We start from the raw sequence: 20,854 nt of genomic DNA, 5'->3' as shown, positions 1-20,854 counted from the left end.
AGGCGCTCCCAAAAGTATCGATCAAATTGATCGATTTTGATAGGCGCGGTAGCGAAAGAGTTAACGCGCCGACGCAACGCAGGCGATGAGGCGCGCCGTAGTGGAGGGCTCCAGATTAATTTTGACCACCTGGGGATCTTTATCGTGCGCTGAAATCTCGTACACACGGGCGCTTTTGCTTTTCGCCTCCATCAGAAAAGCGGCCGCCGCGGCAGTCTCAAAATTTCTGCACCAATTTTTTTCTTCACAGTGAAGCAAGCAAATGCTTGGACCATGAAAGCAGCACTTGGCTACCTACAAGAGGAAAATGATTTTAGCCAAAGGGAACATATCGTAAAAGTTCCGAGAGAACGCCCACCCCCGAAACACCGCCCACCCCCCCTAAGGGGTGAAATATTCCATTTACTAAAAGACCCCAAGATCACCCACCTAAAATCGCACTACCTTCGAGGCCTTTGAAAGCCTGGGAAATTCCCTCCGCAAAAACATCCAGTTGCCGTGAACACCGCCGATACAGTGTACTAGAAAAAAAAAGTATGTCGTCCGGGGCCGATTCAGGGGGTCCCTTTGGCGATGAAAATTTCTGCTGAGGAACTCCAGTCGTAAGCAGCGCCCCTGACGGCCGCTGCTTACCAGTTGGTTTCGGAAGTTTTGTTTGCTAAATTAATCCTTATTTATTGGCCTAAAAAGTCTTACATCTTCATTTCATGATATAAAGTTTTATAAAACCTGTAAAATAACTGTTTAGTTTGATTTAAAGACTTATAGGTGGCGCTGGCTACAACAGAAGTTCTCTGGGAATGCCTGTGCTCCATACAATTTTTTCATCGCAAAAGGACCCCGCACTTTACATTGGTTTTCCCCCCGCACGACATACCTTACCTTCTAGTACACTGTACCGCTGACGCCTCTATTTTGAACAAAATAGACACAACCTGTACGAATTTTTACTTGATATCTCCACAGTTTTGGTTTGCAGTGTGGCCACTTTTTTGTAGTTTTTCATACCTCGCCCGAAAGATCGTCCATCCCATATTTTTTACTTGAGATCTCTGCAGTTTGGGTGGCCGTTCTTTCGGAACTTTACGGTAAGCAACTGTGCCACTGGGGGGCAGTTTGGCGTGACGGAGGTCAGCATTGCCGGCTGGAGATGACAAAAGGAGGCCCCCTTTTCGTGTGGGGTATTCCTGAAGAATAGGGGCCCTCCTGAAAATTGAGTTCGCCCTGAGCTTGTACGACTACAACAAGTCACGCACCAAGGTAGGTGCGAGCATAGAGCTTTTGCAGACAATACCCGTGGAGCTTGCAGGAGAAAAAGAGATTCCACACTAGCTCCCAAGTGAGCAAGCACCAAGTCTCACTGTATGTGCTGTGCTGAATTTTCCTTACGCTGGCAAAAGTTGATTTCATAAAAGCTGCCCAATTCATTAGAAGACCTTCTCATACCTTCCCAGCTAGCACAGATCAGCAATGCCGACCAAATGCCAGTGTATCTGGACACGCCCTCGCCCACACCATGCACGAAAAAGGGCCTGAACTGGACGGCTGAAGTGGGCACTGCCAGTGACACTGTGCAAAATGAATTGTGGATGCATGGGCGAGAATCCCGGAGGACCTCGTGTGTTGTGTTTTTAACAAGTGTGGTACCTTGAATGTGCTCGACAGTACAGATGACAACTACCTCTGGGAAAAGTTTCCGGACAAGAAACTGTCTGCTAACAGGGTAGCGGAAAATGATGCTTACTGAAGCAGAGTCCTTCAATATACACTAGTTGCGAAACCTTGCTTCAAAACCTTGCGCCGTGTGAGGTTTATGAAGATGAAGGTTAAGTGTACTGGTGCAGCTCCTGGAGGACAAAAACTGAACTTTGCTTTATTTATCTTTAATAACAAAACATACTAAATAAAACTTGCCGTTCGAATTAGGCAATGCTTACTCTTTTTTTCCCCCACTAACTGTATGAATAGCAGCAGCCGCTGCAACCAGCTGAGTACTACTTAATCTTTCTGTCGACAGATGGCAGGCTAACCCAGTAGCCCTGCTGACTCATGGTTTGCCCCTGGCACAGAAGGCTAATAACAGACAGCTTTTCGATACATGGGCCCTATGGGGGGTTTTGCAACTTCACATATTGAATAACTCTAGACTGAAGCACGTAATGCAATACAAATAAATGTTTTGGCTGAGTCTGCCTCACCCATACTTTATGCTGTTGAAACTTCTTTTTCCCTTTTCACCCCGCATAATTTGCAAGTCCACGCTGTATGCAGGTGTTTACAGTAATTCACATCCGATACTCTGCAACAGCACTAAAGAAAGGCCTGCAGCATTTTTGAGCTAAGTGAGGGAACAGCTGTGCGTTATTGGCACTACCTTAATGCTTTCACACTGCTAGCCAGAAAACACAGCTTACTAAATAGCAAATAAGGCAGCACTGACAAATAAACATATAAATACTAGTAGTAAATAGCCTAAAAAGTACTGCAAAAGTTTGTATATAATGCAGACCAACAAGTCATGAGAAGAGATTTGGGGGTGCAAAAAAAAGGAACAATAAAAAAAGAATCTTCCTTTACCATTTACACCCAACCAGGACCACAACATCCACATTAAGAACTGACAATTTATGAACAGAAGTGCTGCTAAGGAATGGCAATCATCTACCACAAAGAACAAAAGCAGCAAAACATAATTATTGTAGCTGCTACAGTAAAACCTCGTTACGAGAGACACTCAAGGGGACCAAAAAACGTCTCTTGTAACCAAGGTCTCTTGTATGCAATGTTGCTAACATGGCGAACACAGGAAAACCAACCAAACCGCTTTCATTCAAATGTCTCTTATAACCAAGTGTCTCTTGTGACAGTGTCTCTTGTAACGAGGTTATACTGTATTTCCAAACCATCCTGCTTAAGGAGCAGGTCAGCCGAGCTTGGTATGTTCATGAGCGTTTTTAGCCTATGATCAGTGCAGAGACTGCAGGCTACCAGGATTGCCTAGGAATGTGGCCTTTGCTCTTGCTGATACATGCACTTTTGCTCCACTCAAAAGTGCAAGGTCAGATAACAGCTAAAATTGTGCACAAGCTGCCTTTGCTTTGCACCGGAATCACCATCCCTATTACTTCTATTTAGTATAACTTCTTTGGTAATTTTCTCACTGCAAGTTTGTAATCCCTGAATTGTGGTAGCAAACAAAAGAGAGCCACAAAGAAGGGTCACATACAGCTATGTACTAAGAATATTGTTTCATCCCCCCATGCAATAGGGTGCACGAATTTGACCCACTAAGGACCAAGAAATACCCATATTATACGTGCAACTTTACAGCAGTGCTGGGAATGAGAGCTGTGTACTTGCCTCAGTTTCGGAAGTAAGGTGAGCCAAACGGGCATGGATTTCTTCCACAAAAGCAGGATCAAAAACTTCTTCGCCCTTTGTATCGCCAACAACCACTTCATGCCATACTACACCATGCTCAGCCTTCACAAGATGAACTTCAAGCCTAGAGGAGAAATACAGAATGGAAAAAGTTGTCTACACTCTACCAGTTGGGTCAGTGCTTTGGTGCACTTTCCCACGCAGCCTCCTTTTTAAATGACTTGTCACAACAAGCTGCAGCTGTCCCACTGTAGCAAACAGCAGTAAAATACCAAAGCAGCGCTAAATTTTTCTGATTTTGTTACCTGTGTCTTTTACCACTCTCCTACTCCTGTTCTGTTTTACTGTTCCCTTCCTCACCTGTTAGTACTAAGTGAACAACTTGCATTTTCCATGAGGTTATAATTTTCATGTCTTTCCCAAATCACCTACCACTACCAAAAACATGTAATTACCTACCATCACCAAAAACATGTTGCCCTGTTCTGTTCCCTCCAGTGTTAGTATAATTGTTCAAATAATCAACTGGTAGTTTCAGATAATTTTTGCATCATTCAAAAATCACTATAGATGCATGCTTACCAGAATTTTCCTCTGCTTTATGCAATATGCCTTGAAAAATTCTACTCCCCTGTAGGAACCCACGCAGCCTGCAGGCCCCAGTACAATATATAATCCAGGTTTAGAGCCCACAGGGCTCATCGTGTTAGCTCACAAGTCGGCCTTGAAACACAAAACTGTGGTAAAATTTCCCCTCATAGCCTGCTAGGACAGCACAAAACGTCAACAGAATGTCCTCAACACGGACACACTAGGAAATCGCTGGGATGGGTCAGAGAAAATACATACCACGACCACTTTCTCTTCCTCACATCTTAAAAATGTAGTATAGTATGTGTAAAATGTTCCAAAACATAAGCTTTGGTAGAATTCACAAATTATACAGAGCCCAAAAAACAAGTAATTTGCAGCAGTAACTATCAACTGAAGTGAAAGGTCAACTGCAGCGAAAACTTTGACCTTGATTTTGATTGATTGTAGGGTTTAACGCGTCGATGCAGCGCAGGCGATGAGGCGCGCCGTAGTGGAGGGCTCCGGATTAATTCTGACCACCTGGGGATCTTTAACGTGCGCCGAAATCTCGTACACACGGGCATTTTTGCTTTTCGCTTCCATCAGAAAAGCAGCCGCCACGGCCGGAAATCGAACCCGCGACCTCGTGCTCAGCAGCGCAACGCCTTAGCCACTGAGACACCGCGGCGAGTGAAAACTTTGACCTCTTGGACACGCTATTTCTGTATAGTCTTCCTAAAAACCAGAAGTTGCAAAATATGAAGCCTCAAATGTGTGCAAGCAACAAGCGAAAATCAGAGATTTTGAGGCTGAAATCAGGAAAAGGGCATTGATTACGACCAAGAAGAAGGGACTTCACAGCCAGCTGACCAAGTGAGAAACACAAGCCAGCTCTGACGGCCGCTCGGGTGGAGTAGCTCGCACAATCCAGGTGTGCGAGGGTGGCTGCACTGGGAGAAACATGCACAGCATAGCTCGACCGGTTCTTGGCTGGGATGTCACTTTTGCTACATGGCTGCTGCTTGTATGTTATGGCAGCAGGTCTAGTGTTGTAGTAAGAAGGGCAGGGAAAAGGGGGGGGGGGGGGGTTCGTTAGGTTGTGTTGCCAGAATCCTGTTAGTCCAAAATAGTTTTAACATCTACTGCTGTATTTCTCTGCCTGAAAAGTGCTGTGTGCTCTGCAAACATAAGAACTACTTCTCAAGAAAGGTTACAGAGGCTCACAAAATTCTGTGGGTGTAACAAAAATTATATTAGCAGCTGCAGAACTGTGTCCTAGGAGCACCCAGTGAAGTGCTGGGAGATTCCTGATATACAATTCTGCTTCCTGGAAGATTTCACTTTAAACCTCAAATGCTCAAAGCTCCCAACTTTGGCGTTTTTGGAACCGAAACTGAATAGAAAAGGCGGCCATTACCGAACTAGATGTGACGTACGTGATGGACAGAAGCGGCCGCGTTAGAACCGGCAGCCGCTCAGAGTCGCCTTTAAATGCACGTGGTAGTGTCGCGTTTCACACTGTTATTTTCACAGAAGACCTCCCACTCACGTTTTCCCAGGATAATGGAGTTAGGCGCAATCTGACATCGCGTTGCTATCAATCGAGATGAAGTAGACCGTACGACAGTTATTTTTCCATCAGAATAACTGCCGTTTAAGCAATCCTTGGCATTGCGAGTAAAAAAAAGGGCACTGATTTACAAAGCTAATGTGTTGTACGATATCGAAAAGCAGCTTTGGTTAGCCGGCGCCTCGGCTATCACATTGCTCTCCTTGCAGGGAATAAACCTTGCGCAGGCGGAGATCAATCACTATTTTTACAATGCATTACGTGCAAACAACTTTGTGAATATCAGCCCAGTATTTTTCGCCTTGCTGCACATCGAGAATCGAATTATAAAAGTGGCCTGAAAATATAAGCCAGCTTTCACAGCTAAATTATGCACTAAAACACGAAAAAAGTTACCCATCTACCACTGTTTTCTACTTTCACGAGAGACATGTGCTGTAGAAAACATTTTACTTTCAAGTAAACTTTCCTAGCGCCCTACAAAAGTAAATACGTCATTTGGTAATTGAAAAAAAAAAAATCTAGTTTATTGTTTAGGAGAGGAGCAGTTTCTTTGGCTTTCACACTTCGCGAAGACGCCGGCCGATATTTGTGCAGCTGTATTTGTTACCACAAGCAAGGCTAATTTTGGTTCACTTGGCGAGTGAGGCAAAAGTCGCACAAATGTTTATACGCGCGTGTACAACAACTCTAGTTAGGTCGCAAAAGTTTGGACAGGTCTAAGGGATGGAGGCCGGTGGCGTTGGGCCAGCCCAAATGTGGCAAATATTGGACACGGAAGTGCAAGCGGTGAAGAATTTATAAAAGATCCTTTTTTTTTGTGATAGATGCAATAGGAATGACGCATGTAAGGAAAGTGCGCGTGTGGCACTTTTTTTTTTTTTGAGTAAAAATATTATTTTCAAGTAAAAAATGTTTTGCTAACACCAGAGCGTTCACAAGCGCGTGAATAGTCTGTAGACTTCTAATCTCTTTTATTGCACTGAAAAAATAATGGCAGAAATTACTACCTATGCGGTTAATTTAAACACGTGATGGCGACGGCGGTACAGCGTGGTGGTCTATAAGAGAAACCCCGGGCAACGTATCTGTGCGTATGGCAGAGTGCCGTGCAAGTCGCCAGAGAAGCGCAACCTCCAGGAAAAGGTTCCCCTACCTCCGTCACAGGCCGCTCGGAATTTGTTTCGGCGACTCTCCGCCAGGTGCAAACGTCGTCTGCACGGAGCTACTTTGAATGACGGTACCTAGCGTGCTCTGTGCTAACAAAGCTTAGGATTTTGCCATGGTGATTTTTAAGAGCATAGACGACTTATTTGGATCAAATTTGGACAAAGAAAAATTTGAGTGCAGTTGGCCTTTAAAACACGGCAAACACCTACGCTTACTTGCAACTGGCATATGAGAACAGGTTTGATGATAAGTGTAACTATGGCAGACCACCCTACAGGCATTGCAAAGTACGGAAATGCACTTACTTCTGGTCTAAAATGGTCCAGGTGCTGCCATCTTTGACTATTGCATGAGGGAAATCTCCTTGTAAGACAGTCTTGCCTTCGATAAGGATTTCAATACCTTTAACTTCAAGACTAACTTGAACATCCTTTTTCGTGGCTGTTTCGTGCAGCCGAAAAACAACCGTAAGCTCTTCCGCAGTCTGAATGAAGGAGTAAAGAGGCGGCTCTTGCTCTGGAAAAGGAAGAGAAAAAGGAAAGTGAATGCACACCACAAATAAAGCAAGCCATGTGCAATTGCAGATGATTGCAACAACTCGTAAGCATCTGCTACAAGAAATTTTAGCACGTTTTTTGTTAGCGCAAGTTGCATTAGCAGCTCCGCTGAAAGGCGACCTTCCATTCCTTCTGCAAGGTGCTCACTTACTTTTGCCGCCCTTAGTTTCTTCCACTTCATGGCCAACTTCTGCCTTGCATGAGTCAAAGACAAAACTGAAGTTCTTCTCTGAAGCCAGGCACAATGAATTTCCATGGGTATCAAATGCCACATACATGGGAATGGAGGCACCCACAAGCCTTCGGTGCCGCTTGAGGCTCCAAGAACCACCTTCACAGTTGGACACTGGAACGACAGTTCTCTTTAAGTGTTTTGTGACATCTGCTCGCATACAACTTGCAGCACATCAAGAGATCCCAACTAGCCTTAAATATTACCGACCCTTTACTAGCCAATCCAAAACTTATCTGCAGCTTCTAGTGTATTCCAGAAATAGGTACAACTGCACATACATGGGCCCTAAAATGCCTTTAGACACACCCATAAAGCACATTGGGTCTGACAGGGCACCATCCCAGTATTCTCCTCCAGCAGAACTTCTGCTAACGTGAAATATTTATAGAGTAGAACTGGATATCCAAACAGCATTTATTTCGGATACAAATCTTGTGTCCCCTTCTCATCTTAATTACAGCACCCTGGAAGAACCAAGACAGCTATCAGCCACTAATAAGCATTGGCTTAGAAGGGGCATGTAATCATGTGGCATTCATTTTTTTTTTGTCAGGAGGCATGGCATGTGCTGTGGCAAATGGCCACAGTGCATTCCTTTTTTTTTTCTTAAATCCCAGGTCATCTTCTCATATCTGGAATATCTTCCCATTGTGTGGGTGATAACACAGCGACTCCCTTCGCATGCTTTCCAGACAGAGCATGCGCAGTAAGTGGCAAGCGATCTCACAGGCAGCTGAAGCTAGTAATCGTTAGTGTTCACATGGGTGGACCTGGTGGCACAAGCTGTGTGCATTTCACATGAAAGGAGCCGATTTTGTGCATAAAAGTTCAGTGGTTGATGGCTGGTCCCACTACACAGGAACGCACTCGGCAAATATCGATGCACGCACTATGACAGCGGCTGTGCACCCAGTGTTTTTGGGCTGAAGGGTGTGGCCAGTCTACGTGGAGTAGACTTACTAGCTGTGCTCCATGTGGGAGCACACCGCTGAAGGTGTATGCAAGCAACTCTGGGCATAGGCGGCCATGGCAAGCAGACAACGAGAAGCACTAAAACAAGCTGTCCAAAGAGAGTGGTCTTTCACTGGCACTCGTTTAGATTCCAAATGAAAATGCTGTACAATATTGATGACACGATTGAGGCTGATTCGGAATTGAATAATTCCCATATAGAGTGACCTGTGTAAAAAATTGATTAGTTTTGGGCAGAGGTCGGCAAACTCACTCATGAGTCCACTCACTCAGACTCATTTGGACTCAAACTCACGCGTGAGTTTGAGTTTGAGTGAGCGCGAGGCTAGTGTGGCATGGTGAGTTTGAGCTTGAGTGAGTTTGAGCCGAGTGATCACGACTGAGTTTGAGTCCGATTGAGTTTGAGTCCATTTTGAGTTCTGAGTACATTTTGAGTTTGAGTCCATTTTGAGTTCTGAGTACATTTTGAGTTTGAGTCCATTTTGAGTTCTGAGTACAATTTGAGTTTGAGTCCATTTTGAGTTCTGAGTACATTTTGAGTTTGAGTCCATTTTGAGTTCTGAGTACACTTTGAGTTTGAGTCCATTTTGAGTTCTGAGTACATTTTGAGTTTGAGTCCATTTTGAGTTTGAGTTCATTTTGAGTTCTGAGCTCATTTTGAGTTAGAGTCCATTTTGAGTTCTGAGTACATTTTGAGTTTGAGCACATTTTGAGTTTGATTACATATTGAGTTTTGAGTACATTTTGAGTTCTGAGTAAATAGGAGTTTTAAGTCCATTTGGAGTTTGAGTACATATGAGTAGCCTAGCAGGCAGCTATGGTTGGCTGTGAAGTTTCATGCGTCACTGTGGGCTCGGAATTCAAGTTACCTGCGGGTATGGCACCAATCGCGATCTGCATGATCGGTTGGGAGGGAGGTGGTGTCCGATTTTTTTTAGTTTCTTGTTGAATTTTTATGGCCATAAGCACTTGCTGTATACCTAATTTTCGCGGCTGGGCGCGTGAGTGATAATTGACTGGTGAGGTCATAAAAAAGGGTTGTCTTAACTTTTCCTCCTGACGGATCCACTAAGAGCGTGGGAAAGGGTGGTGGGAAAGCACACGGCGGCGCTGGCGTGCTGGTTGTTCGCCTGCTACTGTTAACGGCTTGATATACTAGGGGTCACAAAGGAAGAGGTGAGAGCCGGGGGGAAATGGGGGCGGGGGCTGTCCTTTCTATTGTTTCAAATGAATTAGCTGAATTGACTGGGCAGCGCCCCTTAAGACAGAATAATGACCACATTAGATTGGGTGAAAAGTGAAACTGATGAGGCTAAGGCGTGTAAGGTATCAAATGAAAGGTCCGGATTAACGGAATCACGCGGGGTAAATAAAAAAAATGCTTCCTGATTGTAGTCATCAGGCAGTCGTAATGAGTCATAGATTGGGTTAAAATTCAAAATGACGCTGCGAGGGCATGTGGGGAATCAAATTCAAGGTCTCGATGTGGGGAATCATTCGGGACGAACATGAGATATAGATATATCATGACGTAGTCATGGTAAATCAAAGATTCGGTTAAAATTCAGGTTCATGACGCCAGGGCGTATCAAATTAAAGGTCTCGATGAGGGTAATCACGTGCTTCCTGATTATTATCATGACATAGTCAAAATGGGTCATAAATTAGGTTAAAATTCACAATGATGCCACTGGGTGTCCGGGGTATCAAATTGAAGGTTCCGATAAGGAAAATCACGTGGGACAAAAATGTGGTAGGGCTATATCAGGAGATAGTCATGGTTAGTCATTGATTGGTTTAACGTTCAAATTGATTCCGCTAGGATGTGATGGGTATCAAATCAATGGTCTTGATGAGCCGAATCACGTGGGAGAAATACAAAAATGCTTCCTGGTTATAACCATTAGATTGTCATAGCGAGTCTTATATTGGGGTAAAATTCGAAGTGACCCCGCTAGGGAGTGTAGGGTATCAAATTTACGGTCTTGAAGAGGGGAATCACGTGGTACAAATAAAAAAAAGGCTTCGTAGTTCGAATCATGAGATGGTCTTTATGAGTCATAGATGGGGTTAAATTCAAGGTGAGGCCGCTGACGCATGTGGGGCGTCAAATTGAAGGTTCCAGTTAGGGGAATCATGTCGGACACCTAAATAATGCGTCCTGGTTACAGTCATGAGTCATGGTTAGTTTGACTGGTATGAATTCCATATGACCCTGCTAGGGTGTGTGGGGTATCAAATTAAAGGTCTCGTCGAGGGGGTCACGTGGGACAAATATGAAAATGCTTTCTGGTTATAATTATGAGGATATCGCAAAAGGTATACAGCAAAAGGTACACTCTCACACTCTCACACACTCTCACACACTCTCACACACACACACACACTCTCACTCACTCTCACTCACACTCACTCTCACACTCTCACACACTCTCACTCTCTCACTCACTCACACTCTCACTCTCACTTTCACACTCACTCACACTCTCACTCAGTCACACTCACACTCACTCACACTCACTCTCACTCACACTCACACTCTCACTCTCACACTCACTCTCACTCACACTCTCACTCTCTGACTGTCTCAATCTCTGTGAGGCCATGTGAGTTCTGAATTCATTTTGAGTTCTCAGCCCATTTTGAGTTCTGAGTTCATTTTGAGTTTTGAGTACATTTTGAGTTTTGAGTCCATTTTGAGTTTGAGTACATTTTGAGTTTTGAGTACATTTTTAGTTTGAGTACATTTTGAGGTTTGAGTACATTTTGAGTATTGAGTTCACTTTGAGTTTGAGTACATTTTGAGTTTTGAGTCCATTTTGAGTTTGAGTTCACTTTGAGTTTGAGTACATTTTGAGTTTTGAGTCCATTTTGAGTTTTGAGTTCATTTTGAGTTTGAGTACACTTTGAGTTTGAGTACATTTTGAGTTTTGAGTACATTTTGAGTTTTGAGTCAAATTGAGTTTGAGTACATTTTGAGTTTGAGTACATTTTGAGTTTTGATTACATTTTGAGTTTGAGTACATTTTGAGTTCTGAGTACATTTTGAGTTTTGAGTCCGAGTGAGTTCTGAGTTTTGAGCTCAATGTGAGTTTGAGTTTGAGTGAGCGCAGATGTGCTGCTCAGCATTGAGTCTGAGTTTGAGTGAGTGGTGATTCGAAAAAAAAAATTGTGAGTGAGTTTGAGTGAGCCGCGCCAACTTTGCCGAGGTATGGTTTTGGGTATGTAGTTGGGTTTGTACTGCAGTATGTAGGCCTGCAGCGATAAAACAATAACCCTGCCAGATTTCACAGTGCTAATTAACTCATAAGTACGTTAAATTAAAATTTGAAAATGATTGTATTTTAGTATTGAACCCATTAGGTTCCTACTATGATAGCATTGCTTCTGCCTTTCGAAATATGGCAGCCCCTTTTTTCCATATTATGGGCATAAAGCATGACAATTTATCAACTCCTGAATAACAAATGCAGTCTGTAGTTCTAACTAAAAAAGTTCCACCAGAAGACACTTTTGGAACAGCCCTGCTCCCTTTGTTTGCTGACATGTTGCTCTAACCACTTTCAATGGCACGTTATTTGTTATCTGACTGCCTTTGAAGCAGCTTAGCGTGACCTTTGAGTGGCGAGGGCGGGCGTGAACAAAGATAACACAACCATGCATAATAAAAACATCACAAAGTTGCGTGCAGTCAGCATTCCAGATAAAAAACCTGTGCGAAGAAACACTTCGCAAAGTGTGTTTATTGTGTGACTAACACCCCTGCCACAAGGCAAATTTAATGTCATTCCCATTGAATGTCATTCGTTCAAAATGGCATGTTTGCTGCCACACGGGCAAATGTAATGCCATTCGATTAAAATGACATTAGGGACCGAATGAGTTTTCGGAACCCATTCGACTGCGTTCTGCCAGCAAATGTATTATCTCGACACCAGAGACTCGGTGGGAATGCCCAACCAGAACAGATTACTAAAGTATCAGTAGCATTATATTTTTATATGTGTATAATGTTTAGTCATTTGTTTATTTATATGAAACAAGGCGAATAGAGCTGTAAAGAAAGAAAACTGCTAGTCTCGCTACCGTGTTCAATCGTGTTCAATAGGTTGCTACAACTGTGCTTAATGTGCATTCAAAAGTGCAGTAAAGGTATTTAAGCTCTTTTCGCTCAGTTTTTGCTAATATTGAAGCGCTTACTAAAATATTTTCTCTACGCAAGTTTTTACCCATCGCAACTGCATCATTTGCAAATGACATTAATTTTGGCCGTGTAGCAGCGTGTCAAGAAAATGGCATTAAACTTGCCGTGTGGCCGGGGTATAACATGATATGTGAAAGAATCAACAGGCCTTTTCTAAGCTTTCCAGAATGTATGCTCCACGATCTCAAGATAAGGAAAAAATACGCATACAGCGTACAAACTTCTGCAGGTGCAAGTAGAGAAATTAATTATTGGATGTAGATTTTCTTTGCAGTAATCCCTCATTATAATGAAATCGCTTTACTCGACATACCGCTTTATTCGAAATTTCTTCTGGTTACAACCCAAACGCATGCATTTTAGGCCACATTACACGAAGCACACGAAGAGCTTGACTCGCTTAGAGCGAAGTGCGAGCGGAAGCGTCGTCGAGCGGCGGCGACCCAGTGGTGAGTCAGGCTGTAAACATGGCTGGTCAACGCAAGCTGGTGTTTCCCCGGCAATTTTCTCGAGCCGGTCACGCTGGATTCGCCCCAACAGACCATCAGACTTTAGACAATCAGTCGAAATGCGTGGTAGGGCCATCGAATTTTGTTCCTAGACATTGGTCGATCTCGCGGTCACAGCAGTGCACGAATATCGGCACTCGAACCGTAGAATTAGCAGTGCCGTCGACAATGGGGTGCTAAAAAACTCTTGTGTTGCAAACTTCACGGCTGCACACCTAGGGAAAAAATTGCTCAGCGATCTTTCAAAGCCCCTAGTGCAAAACCGGTTAGTTTTCCTGATTGCGATGTGTACCCACAATGAGCAGTTAATTGATTTTTTTTTTAAATTTAACAAACATAACCTCAGATTTGAGCCACGGCGTTTGCGGCGCTTCCCAGTGCCAAACTCTTGTAGCCTTCCATGACGCCCGGACGCCCCCCTATAAAAGTGGCCGCTGCCAGTGCCACTTTTATGTGCGGAGACCGCAGCATCATGCAATGCTTGGCCTAATTGGAGTAGGGGTGGCTTGCGCCCGGCAAGAACTTGAAACCGCCAAAGCTCACTGCCTTTTCTGCACATGAATAAAGTTTTGCTTTACTAAATACGCTATGCTTTGATTCCTCACAGCTGTGGTGCAATTAAAGCTCAAATGCTCTAGGTTTTCTTGAGTAGTTGCTTATATCGAAATACCACTTATAACAAAATTTTCCGTTGCCCCGCTCACTTCGTTATAACGAGGGATTACTGTGTGAATTTCGGATGATACAAATATTTTTCACTGTCCCGAGTGATCTGTAGCATCAAGAATTTTATTGCCGTTCAATTGCACCTCACGTACTTTATTCATATTCAGTATATATGCAAAAACAACTCCAGTACAATAGAGTGAAAAAGCATCGAAGAAAACGTGGCTTAAGTTTATGAATCGGTTGCTGAACTGTTTTATTTACTAGCACAGTAAAAACTGAAACTGAGCTGAGACAGAATGATACTAGCTTTTGTTCTTTTCAGTTTGTCACCTTGCCAGTAACTTTACCAAGATTACTCATCCACGCGAAAAGAACAAAAGTAGAGCAAGCACTCACTGCAGGTGAAGGTAAGCCATTCCAAGACGCACACGAAGTGCACAGTCGTTTCTGGGATGCTCACACTTCCTTGCACATCTTGCGGGCGGCTAACGTAAGCCAGAAGGCACTCCATCTGCTGGCTACTCAGGAAGTTGCTGTGGGCACTGGTCAGCAGTATGGCACCTGGTTGGGTCCACTCCAGGCAATGTGTGTAGCACAGCTAATAAAACGATGTGCAAGCAAATGTTACTCACACTTTGCATATCATTAGCAGGAACGTCATATTGCTACCGTGCATTATACTTCTTCAACAAAACACCTGTTTCCACTGTACGAAATTCTTCCTGTGTTTTGTTTGTATGATTATCGGTTAATGTTGTGCTACAAAGCTTTTGTTGAGTATGGTACCGATACCATAATAAAACTTGCAAGCTAAAAAGCAACACAAGTGTTCGCATAACAAGGCACAAAGAAATGTTTGCTGTACCCACACCTAGAACAACTTATGATGAACAATCTGTCTTACAAACTACCTTCCTTGCTAAATTTATTAAACCATGAAGATTTTGATCCGTCATATAATCCTATCTATCTCATCAAACGCTTCGCCCAGCTCATTTCATCTCGGGAATAGTACATGCCTTGAACTTTATTCTTTTTTCTTTTAGATTGCTGCTTTTAGTGTTCACGTCACTTCATGACCATGCCTATGAACTTTTCTGTACTGTTATTGCGTTATCTCACAAAAGTTTTGTATTACTGGATGTTACGTAACACTTGTCAATTTATTTGCATTCATTGTTCTTGATTGATCATCATGCTGCTGTTTGCTGGCTTGTAATGGGGTCGGGACCTTGTCAAGCTGCTCGAGCTTTTAGTCCCGTACTCCTCCTTTTCAAAGGAAATAAAGCTGTTTGATTGATTGATTGATTGATTGATTGAAAGCACCACCTTACACCAGAAAACAATGACTGTTTGTGCGCGTGCTTGCACAAAACAGAAAAGGGCTAAAAAAAACTGGGACCAACTGCTGATACATTTTGTTACATGCAGTCTCTGTAAACACCACGATGACATTCCTGGCTTTCTTTCAGTTTTTATAATGACGCTTTTTTAATCATATGGTTATCAGAGACGTGGTTAACAGACAGTGATGACAATCTGTATGGCTTGCCAGGCTGCACAGCTGAGTGTTGTGATCGTAATTTTCCCTGTACCGGTGGGCCTGCCAAGTCCCCCTCATCGTACAAACATCATTCGAACACCTAATTTAATAACTTTGAATGTGAGTCCATATGGCTGGAGTTTGAGAGTTCGACAGCAGTCCCATATCAATGAACAATGCTCACACCATAACTGTCGATCACCGTCCACCCCTCCCCATTTCCTACAATGAATTCTGCTATCAATTTGAAAAAATCTTGCATGCATTAATTTATAAAAGTAAAAATGTCACAAGATAGGGCAAAGTGCACATAACTATTATTGATCCAAGCAGCCAATCCTCCAACGAATATGTGCGCTGGTTTCTATTAAGTTGCTTTCTTCATCTTGGGCTCAACTCGACCTGATGTGACCAGTGCCAACACAGTAATTGACCATATTGTAAAGAAGATAACAACATACTACACAGTTGCATCCCAGCCACAGTTGGCAAACTTTGTTTCAGTTTCAATTGTAATAAAATGTTTTGCCTTAGTGTACAAGAGCAGTCAACTGCTTTGTGCCAATAAATGTAAAAGCTATCGTCCCCCTTTTCAGTGCCAGCGTACGTACACACAACAGCCAGCAATAAAAGCCATGCGTTTTTTTATGCAATTGAGTGACCCGCCAATGCCGTCCATCAGCCTTACTGATAACCCCTCTAGCCAACCGCACATGTAATTTCAACACATTGCCTCATAGGGTCGCTTGCATTCATGCGCCTTCGTCGTTCGTTCAACACTGGTTGGCACAATTTCAAACACATTCTTTTATGTTACGGAAAAATTCTACAGAGATGCAAAAGAGAAACGCCAGTTGCAGGTAATTATAAATAAACAAAGCATCATTCATCATCACACAATGGCCACAAGAGGTACGAAAATGATGATCTTGCAGTCAAAACAAACTTATTCAGCCTATAGTGTCCCTCTAAATGATTCTTTAGTGCTAAGGTGTTATGGCCAAAGTTGGTAAGTTGACGTGCAAGTGTGGCTCGCTTTTAAAAAATCAGGCATGCAGAAAATAGCCGAGGTTTACCTGCCAAGGCTCTCCCTGTGGCCGACTTGGAGAGCTGAGCACATAAATGGTGCCAAGGCCATCCGAGATGAGGCACCACTCCGCATGAGGAAAGTCTAAGGTGCACACCCTGTGGCTGCCACTGCACTCGGGAACTTGCCAAACAACACGAGGTTCCACAAGGTGACTCTCCTAAAAAAAGCAACACGTAACTCACATAAATGAACCTCGCTATCTTCTTGGTGATGAGGCAATCAGAGAATTATAGTGCGCTAATTTTGTTTCCTTATGTTTAAGAAGACCTTCCCAACGCAGCTACCAGGACCACGTGCCAAGGCAATGGTGCTGCGCTCTAAATCCCACTAAAGCCATAATTGGATAGCTGGCAGACAGTGGGAGCAGTGCACACACAGAGCAGTGAAGCCTTACAATGCCTAGCTTGAGCTCCAGGACAAGTAAAATGAGGCGATTTCCCAGTAATCCACCAGGAACCTTGTCCAAAATTTTTGCACAAAAGCTCATGCTTTCGTGTAAAGCAGGAGGTTTGCACAAAAGCACAAGCTTCCACTGCACAGTAGTAAGTCGAATGAAGTGCATATTATTATTTGAATGCAGGTGCCAATAATGGGATCTAAAATTTTAGCCGATTTGGAACAGGCTGCCCATTTACGCACAAGAGTTTTCCGAGTTTTCATATTTGTTTTCTCAGTGCAAGCCCACATATGCACCAGGCACCTGGATATGATACGGGCAAGTCATTCTAGCGTGCTACGTGGTAGCCCACTGCCCACAGGAGTTGTGGGGCAGAGCTTCTGGTGGCATTGTGAACACTGGGCGCAATATACTGCATGGCAAGCCAAGGAGATAAAACAATAACAAGCACAGGGTATCTCACTTGGCCACAATACAAGTTTTCCATGCCGCCTCTGGAGCATCATGCTTCGTGTCATAAAACACCTACTGCATTGCTCAAACTAGTGCTTTTTATCTTTGATAGAAAATCAAACATTAACTCTCATTTAAGCCATGCCTCCCATGTCGAATTAAAAAAGAACAGAACTGCACTGGTCGCCTGCCACCACGCATGCTGGAAGTTGTATGAAGCAGCAAATCTCTACACATTTTTGATTACGTTTAAGCAGTGAAAGTGTTTCCAGCCTTGAACGATTTGCTAGAGCACTTCTCAAGCTTGATATTTCCGATATAGCCAGCTCAAAAGCATTTAAAATGCTGACGATGTTCAATTTAGGATGCAGTTGGCAACGTTAGAGCAGTGAACTACTGTTTTTGCCATAGAGAATTAGCCAGCCACAATACATACTCTTTTGGCTAAAACACTGAACTAATTGATTACAGAAATAAAATTACTGCAATAATACTATTTTATTAAGTTGTTTTTGCATCATTGAGTCTGCCAGTTTGCGTTATAAGGTTGTTCACCCCTTCTAATTGTATTGTCAGGGTGCTTTTCATAAGTATTGGCAGCAAACAAAGTAGATCACTCTACTTTCCAGGTAATGCACACTCAATGCACTGTGCTTGTCTTCCTCGGACCAGCACTAGGTTTTTAATGTGAGAGCGCCAAATGTGCCGTTGCTGAAAAAGCCATGATTCCGAAGCCTCTTAAGCGAAGTAACACCCGGAATGCTGAATCCTCTGAAGCTTCCCAAGAAAAGAATGCAACGCCAGCAAGAAAGGGGGGTTTTGATTTTGATCGATTTGGTTGTAGGGCTTAACTCAAAACCGATTTTAGTACGTCTTCAAAGCTTCGTTTACAGTACGAATGTATTAATAAAGAATTTACCAAAGAGAAATATTTTTTGACAATGCGCTGACGCAATGCAGGCGATGAGGCGCACCGTAGTGGAGGGCTCCGGATTAATTTTGACCACCTGGGGATCTTTAATGTGTGCCGAAATCTTGAACACACGGGCGTTTTTGCTTTTCGCCTCCACCAGAAAAGCGGCCGCCGCGGCCAGGAATCGAACCCGCGACCTCGTGCTCAGCAGCACAACGCCTTAGCCACTGAACCACCGCGGTGGGTTCGTGGGCTCGTCTCCATTGCTGGGCAATGCTCAGGCATAGTGGGCATGCACAGAGGGGCTGGCTTGCCAGGAGCCAACAGACACGAGCTTTGTCTTTGTTCTTTCTTCACTTTCGTGTTTGCCTTTTTTTCTCTTCTGCCTTGTTCGGCTGTTTTGGCGTGCTGCTATCAGAAGCGTTGGCTTGGACGTGTTGGCCCTTCAGATGTGGCGCATCAGAGGTCTAGACTGAAAATGCAATGGCAAATCCGCTCTAATATGAACAAGACTCAACAAAATGTTCCACGCAAGATTTCACAGAGAATTGTGCCTGCGAGGCTGGCGTTTTCAAGGCATGTGACGCTCGCAGACACCTTTAACTGAGAACAAATGGTCCAGCCAGTTGCAATCGATAAATGAAAATGTTTTTTTTTGTTGCTGTTGTTGGCAATCCCGTGCAGCTGAGACTCCTTAATTCGCTCACCTCGAGAAAAGCAGTGTGTTGCAAATGGCCTCAAACACAGACAACCTTTTGGTAGTTGCAACCCATGAGACTCACATAGCAATCCCCCCCACACTTCCAGGACTTCATCACAATCTTACACCCACATGCCACAAAGTTTTTTCCCCATGCCTTCCACATTTTGCAAACGACGCACTTTGCAGTGCACCATGGCAGTTTAAGGCGGAAACCGAAACTGCCGCGTGATCGAAAACTTTTAATGACAAGTGTGACACTAGCGCCATCCATTTTAGACAAGCCCAACTGCTCGCTGTAAATGGTCTATACACAAGAGGACGCAGCATATGGCAATGCCGTCACGCCTTGGAGTGCCCATCCGACCAATCCGAGTGCCCATCTTTGTTACGGTTGACTGCGGTGCCCAATACACCTCACACACGCTTTTGGTTACACAAAACAAGCAAATCCCGCAGATTCCTAAGGCAAGAGACGTATTGATATGCAACAGCATTACCATAGTTCGACAATTTTGCACTCTTCTATTACTATGCTATAATATATGGCACTGTGCGACCCCATAAACACAACTTCACGGCAATGTGCACCACCTTTTATCATCCCTAGATTGCAAAGCAGTAAATATTTAACACATCGACATCATGTACGTCAAACAACGGTTGCCCTCGCAGCCCGAAACAAGGTGACAAAATGCCAGCCTCACGTCTTGTACTTAAAACCCCACGAACATTAGAGAGAAAGACAGAAGGGTTGTGCACGTACAGGTACCCAGTAGTGGTTTTCTAAGAGTGGTCACAGTGAAAGAACGCACTAAATACCATATTACACATGTACTCGTTTAAAGTACCCTGTATTTGCAATCAGTTCACTCTGGTGCAGCGGAGGCTTTTGTGCATTTCCTTGATTGCTGCAAAGTTGCAGGGACCAAGCAGCTGATGCTTTTCGTCCGCAGGCAATAACAGCGCATGATCAAGGAATAAAGTGATTTAAAATGCTATATAAGAAGCCGGAATATGTTCAAACTGTTACCTGTGAAAAGTGTGCCCACATGACGTGGTGCGCATCAGACATGTAAAATAGAGTATTGGCATCCCAAGGATCCTGGACGAGGGAGTTAATAAACCCGGCCATCTGAACGTGGAGGTAGCCATACTGATCATCCTCGAGGTGAATTTTCTGAACTCCTATTTGAAAAAAGGAAGAAATTAACAGCCGAACAGCGTACACGCACGTCCGGTACAGAGAAATGTTACTGACATGCTTTGATCGAAGGACATTAAATGCACCTCATAGTCGCCAGATTATCTTACCTCCTTGAAATGCTTGCCTTATAATTGGTAGGGGCTCAAGTGTGAGTCGGTAACTCTCGAATTTAGCATCTAGCAGGTTTCGATTCGGAACAAGATCGAGCCTAGCTGCGCTCGCCGCCATTTTCATAGTGGATAACAGCCTAACAGGACAGATGGTAACAGCTTTCGGACCCCCTATTCATAAGACAGATGAAACCAGCACAGGTATTCAATCCACCAGCATTGTTAAATGAAGTCTAAAACGTAGCCAAAGGCTGAATAAGTTTTTATTTGAACAGACATATAACACGCTTACCTTTTTTTTAATGGTCAATGTTTTGTTTGGGGGAAAATGTTGATGATGATGATGATGATGCCCTAAAAAATTCTCGCGCGTACTCAAGGGGGGTTTGGGCCAACGTTACTACAGTAACGTTGGGCTGTGCTCATCATATTACAGGGATAGTGAACCATACTGGCGTAGCCAGAGACAGGCGGTGAGGGAGACGGCCGAGAAATGGAAGGGGGCAAGGTTGTCAATTTTTGCAAGGGCCACGGCATGTAACTTATTCTTTGTAACGAAGATTTGGTATATCATGCAGGTACTGCATTGTTCGCGAATCAA

At 43.7% G+C, this 20,854-nt stretch overlaps 1 protein-coding gene across 1 annotated transcript in view; it reads right to left on the bottom strand.

Annotated features, from left to right (window-relative positions):
* The window catches only part of LOC144155039 (nudC domain-containing protein 1-like), a 34,789-nt gene extending 14,381 nt beyond the window's left edge, over positions 1–20,408 (bottom strand). The window contains exons 1-7 of the mRNA XM_077686252.1: positions 20,251–20,408; positions 19,970–20,124; positions 16,460–16,630; positions 14,237–14,438; positions 7,403–7,597; positions 7,000–7,210; positions 3,361–3,505 (exon numbers count right to left, since the gene is read on the bottom strand). Of these exons, the coding sequence (XP_077542378.1) occupies positions 3,361–3,505; positions 7,000–7,210; positions 7,403–7,597; positions 14,237–14,438; positions 16,460–16,630; positions 19,970–20,124; positions 20,251–20,377 (1,206 nt within the window). The 5' untranslated portion in view covers positions 20,378–20,408. The remainder of the gene's footprint in view (positions 1–3,360; positions 3,506–6,999; positions 7,211–7,402; positions 7,598–14,236; positions 14,439–16,459; positions 16,631–19,969; positions 20,125–20,250) is intronic.
* Between the last annotated feature and the right edge of the window lie 446 nt (positions 20,409–20,854).

The sequence above is a fragment of the Haemaphysalis longicornis genome, unplaced genomic scaffold, assembly GCF_048455015.1.
Source record: "Haemaphysalis longicornis isolate Haplotype H1 unplaced genomic scaffold, Haemaphysalis longicornis Haplotype H1 scaffold_1, whole genome shotgun sequence".
NCBI classification, from domain to species: Eukaryota; Metazoa; Arthropoda; class Arachnida; order Ixodida; family Ixodidae; genus Haemaphysalis; species Haemaphysalis longicornis.
The sequence above is the reverse complement of the archived record's forward strand: the minus strand, read 5'-3'. Positions and strand labels throughout refer to the sequence as shown.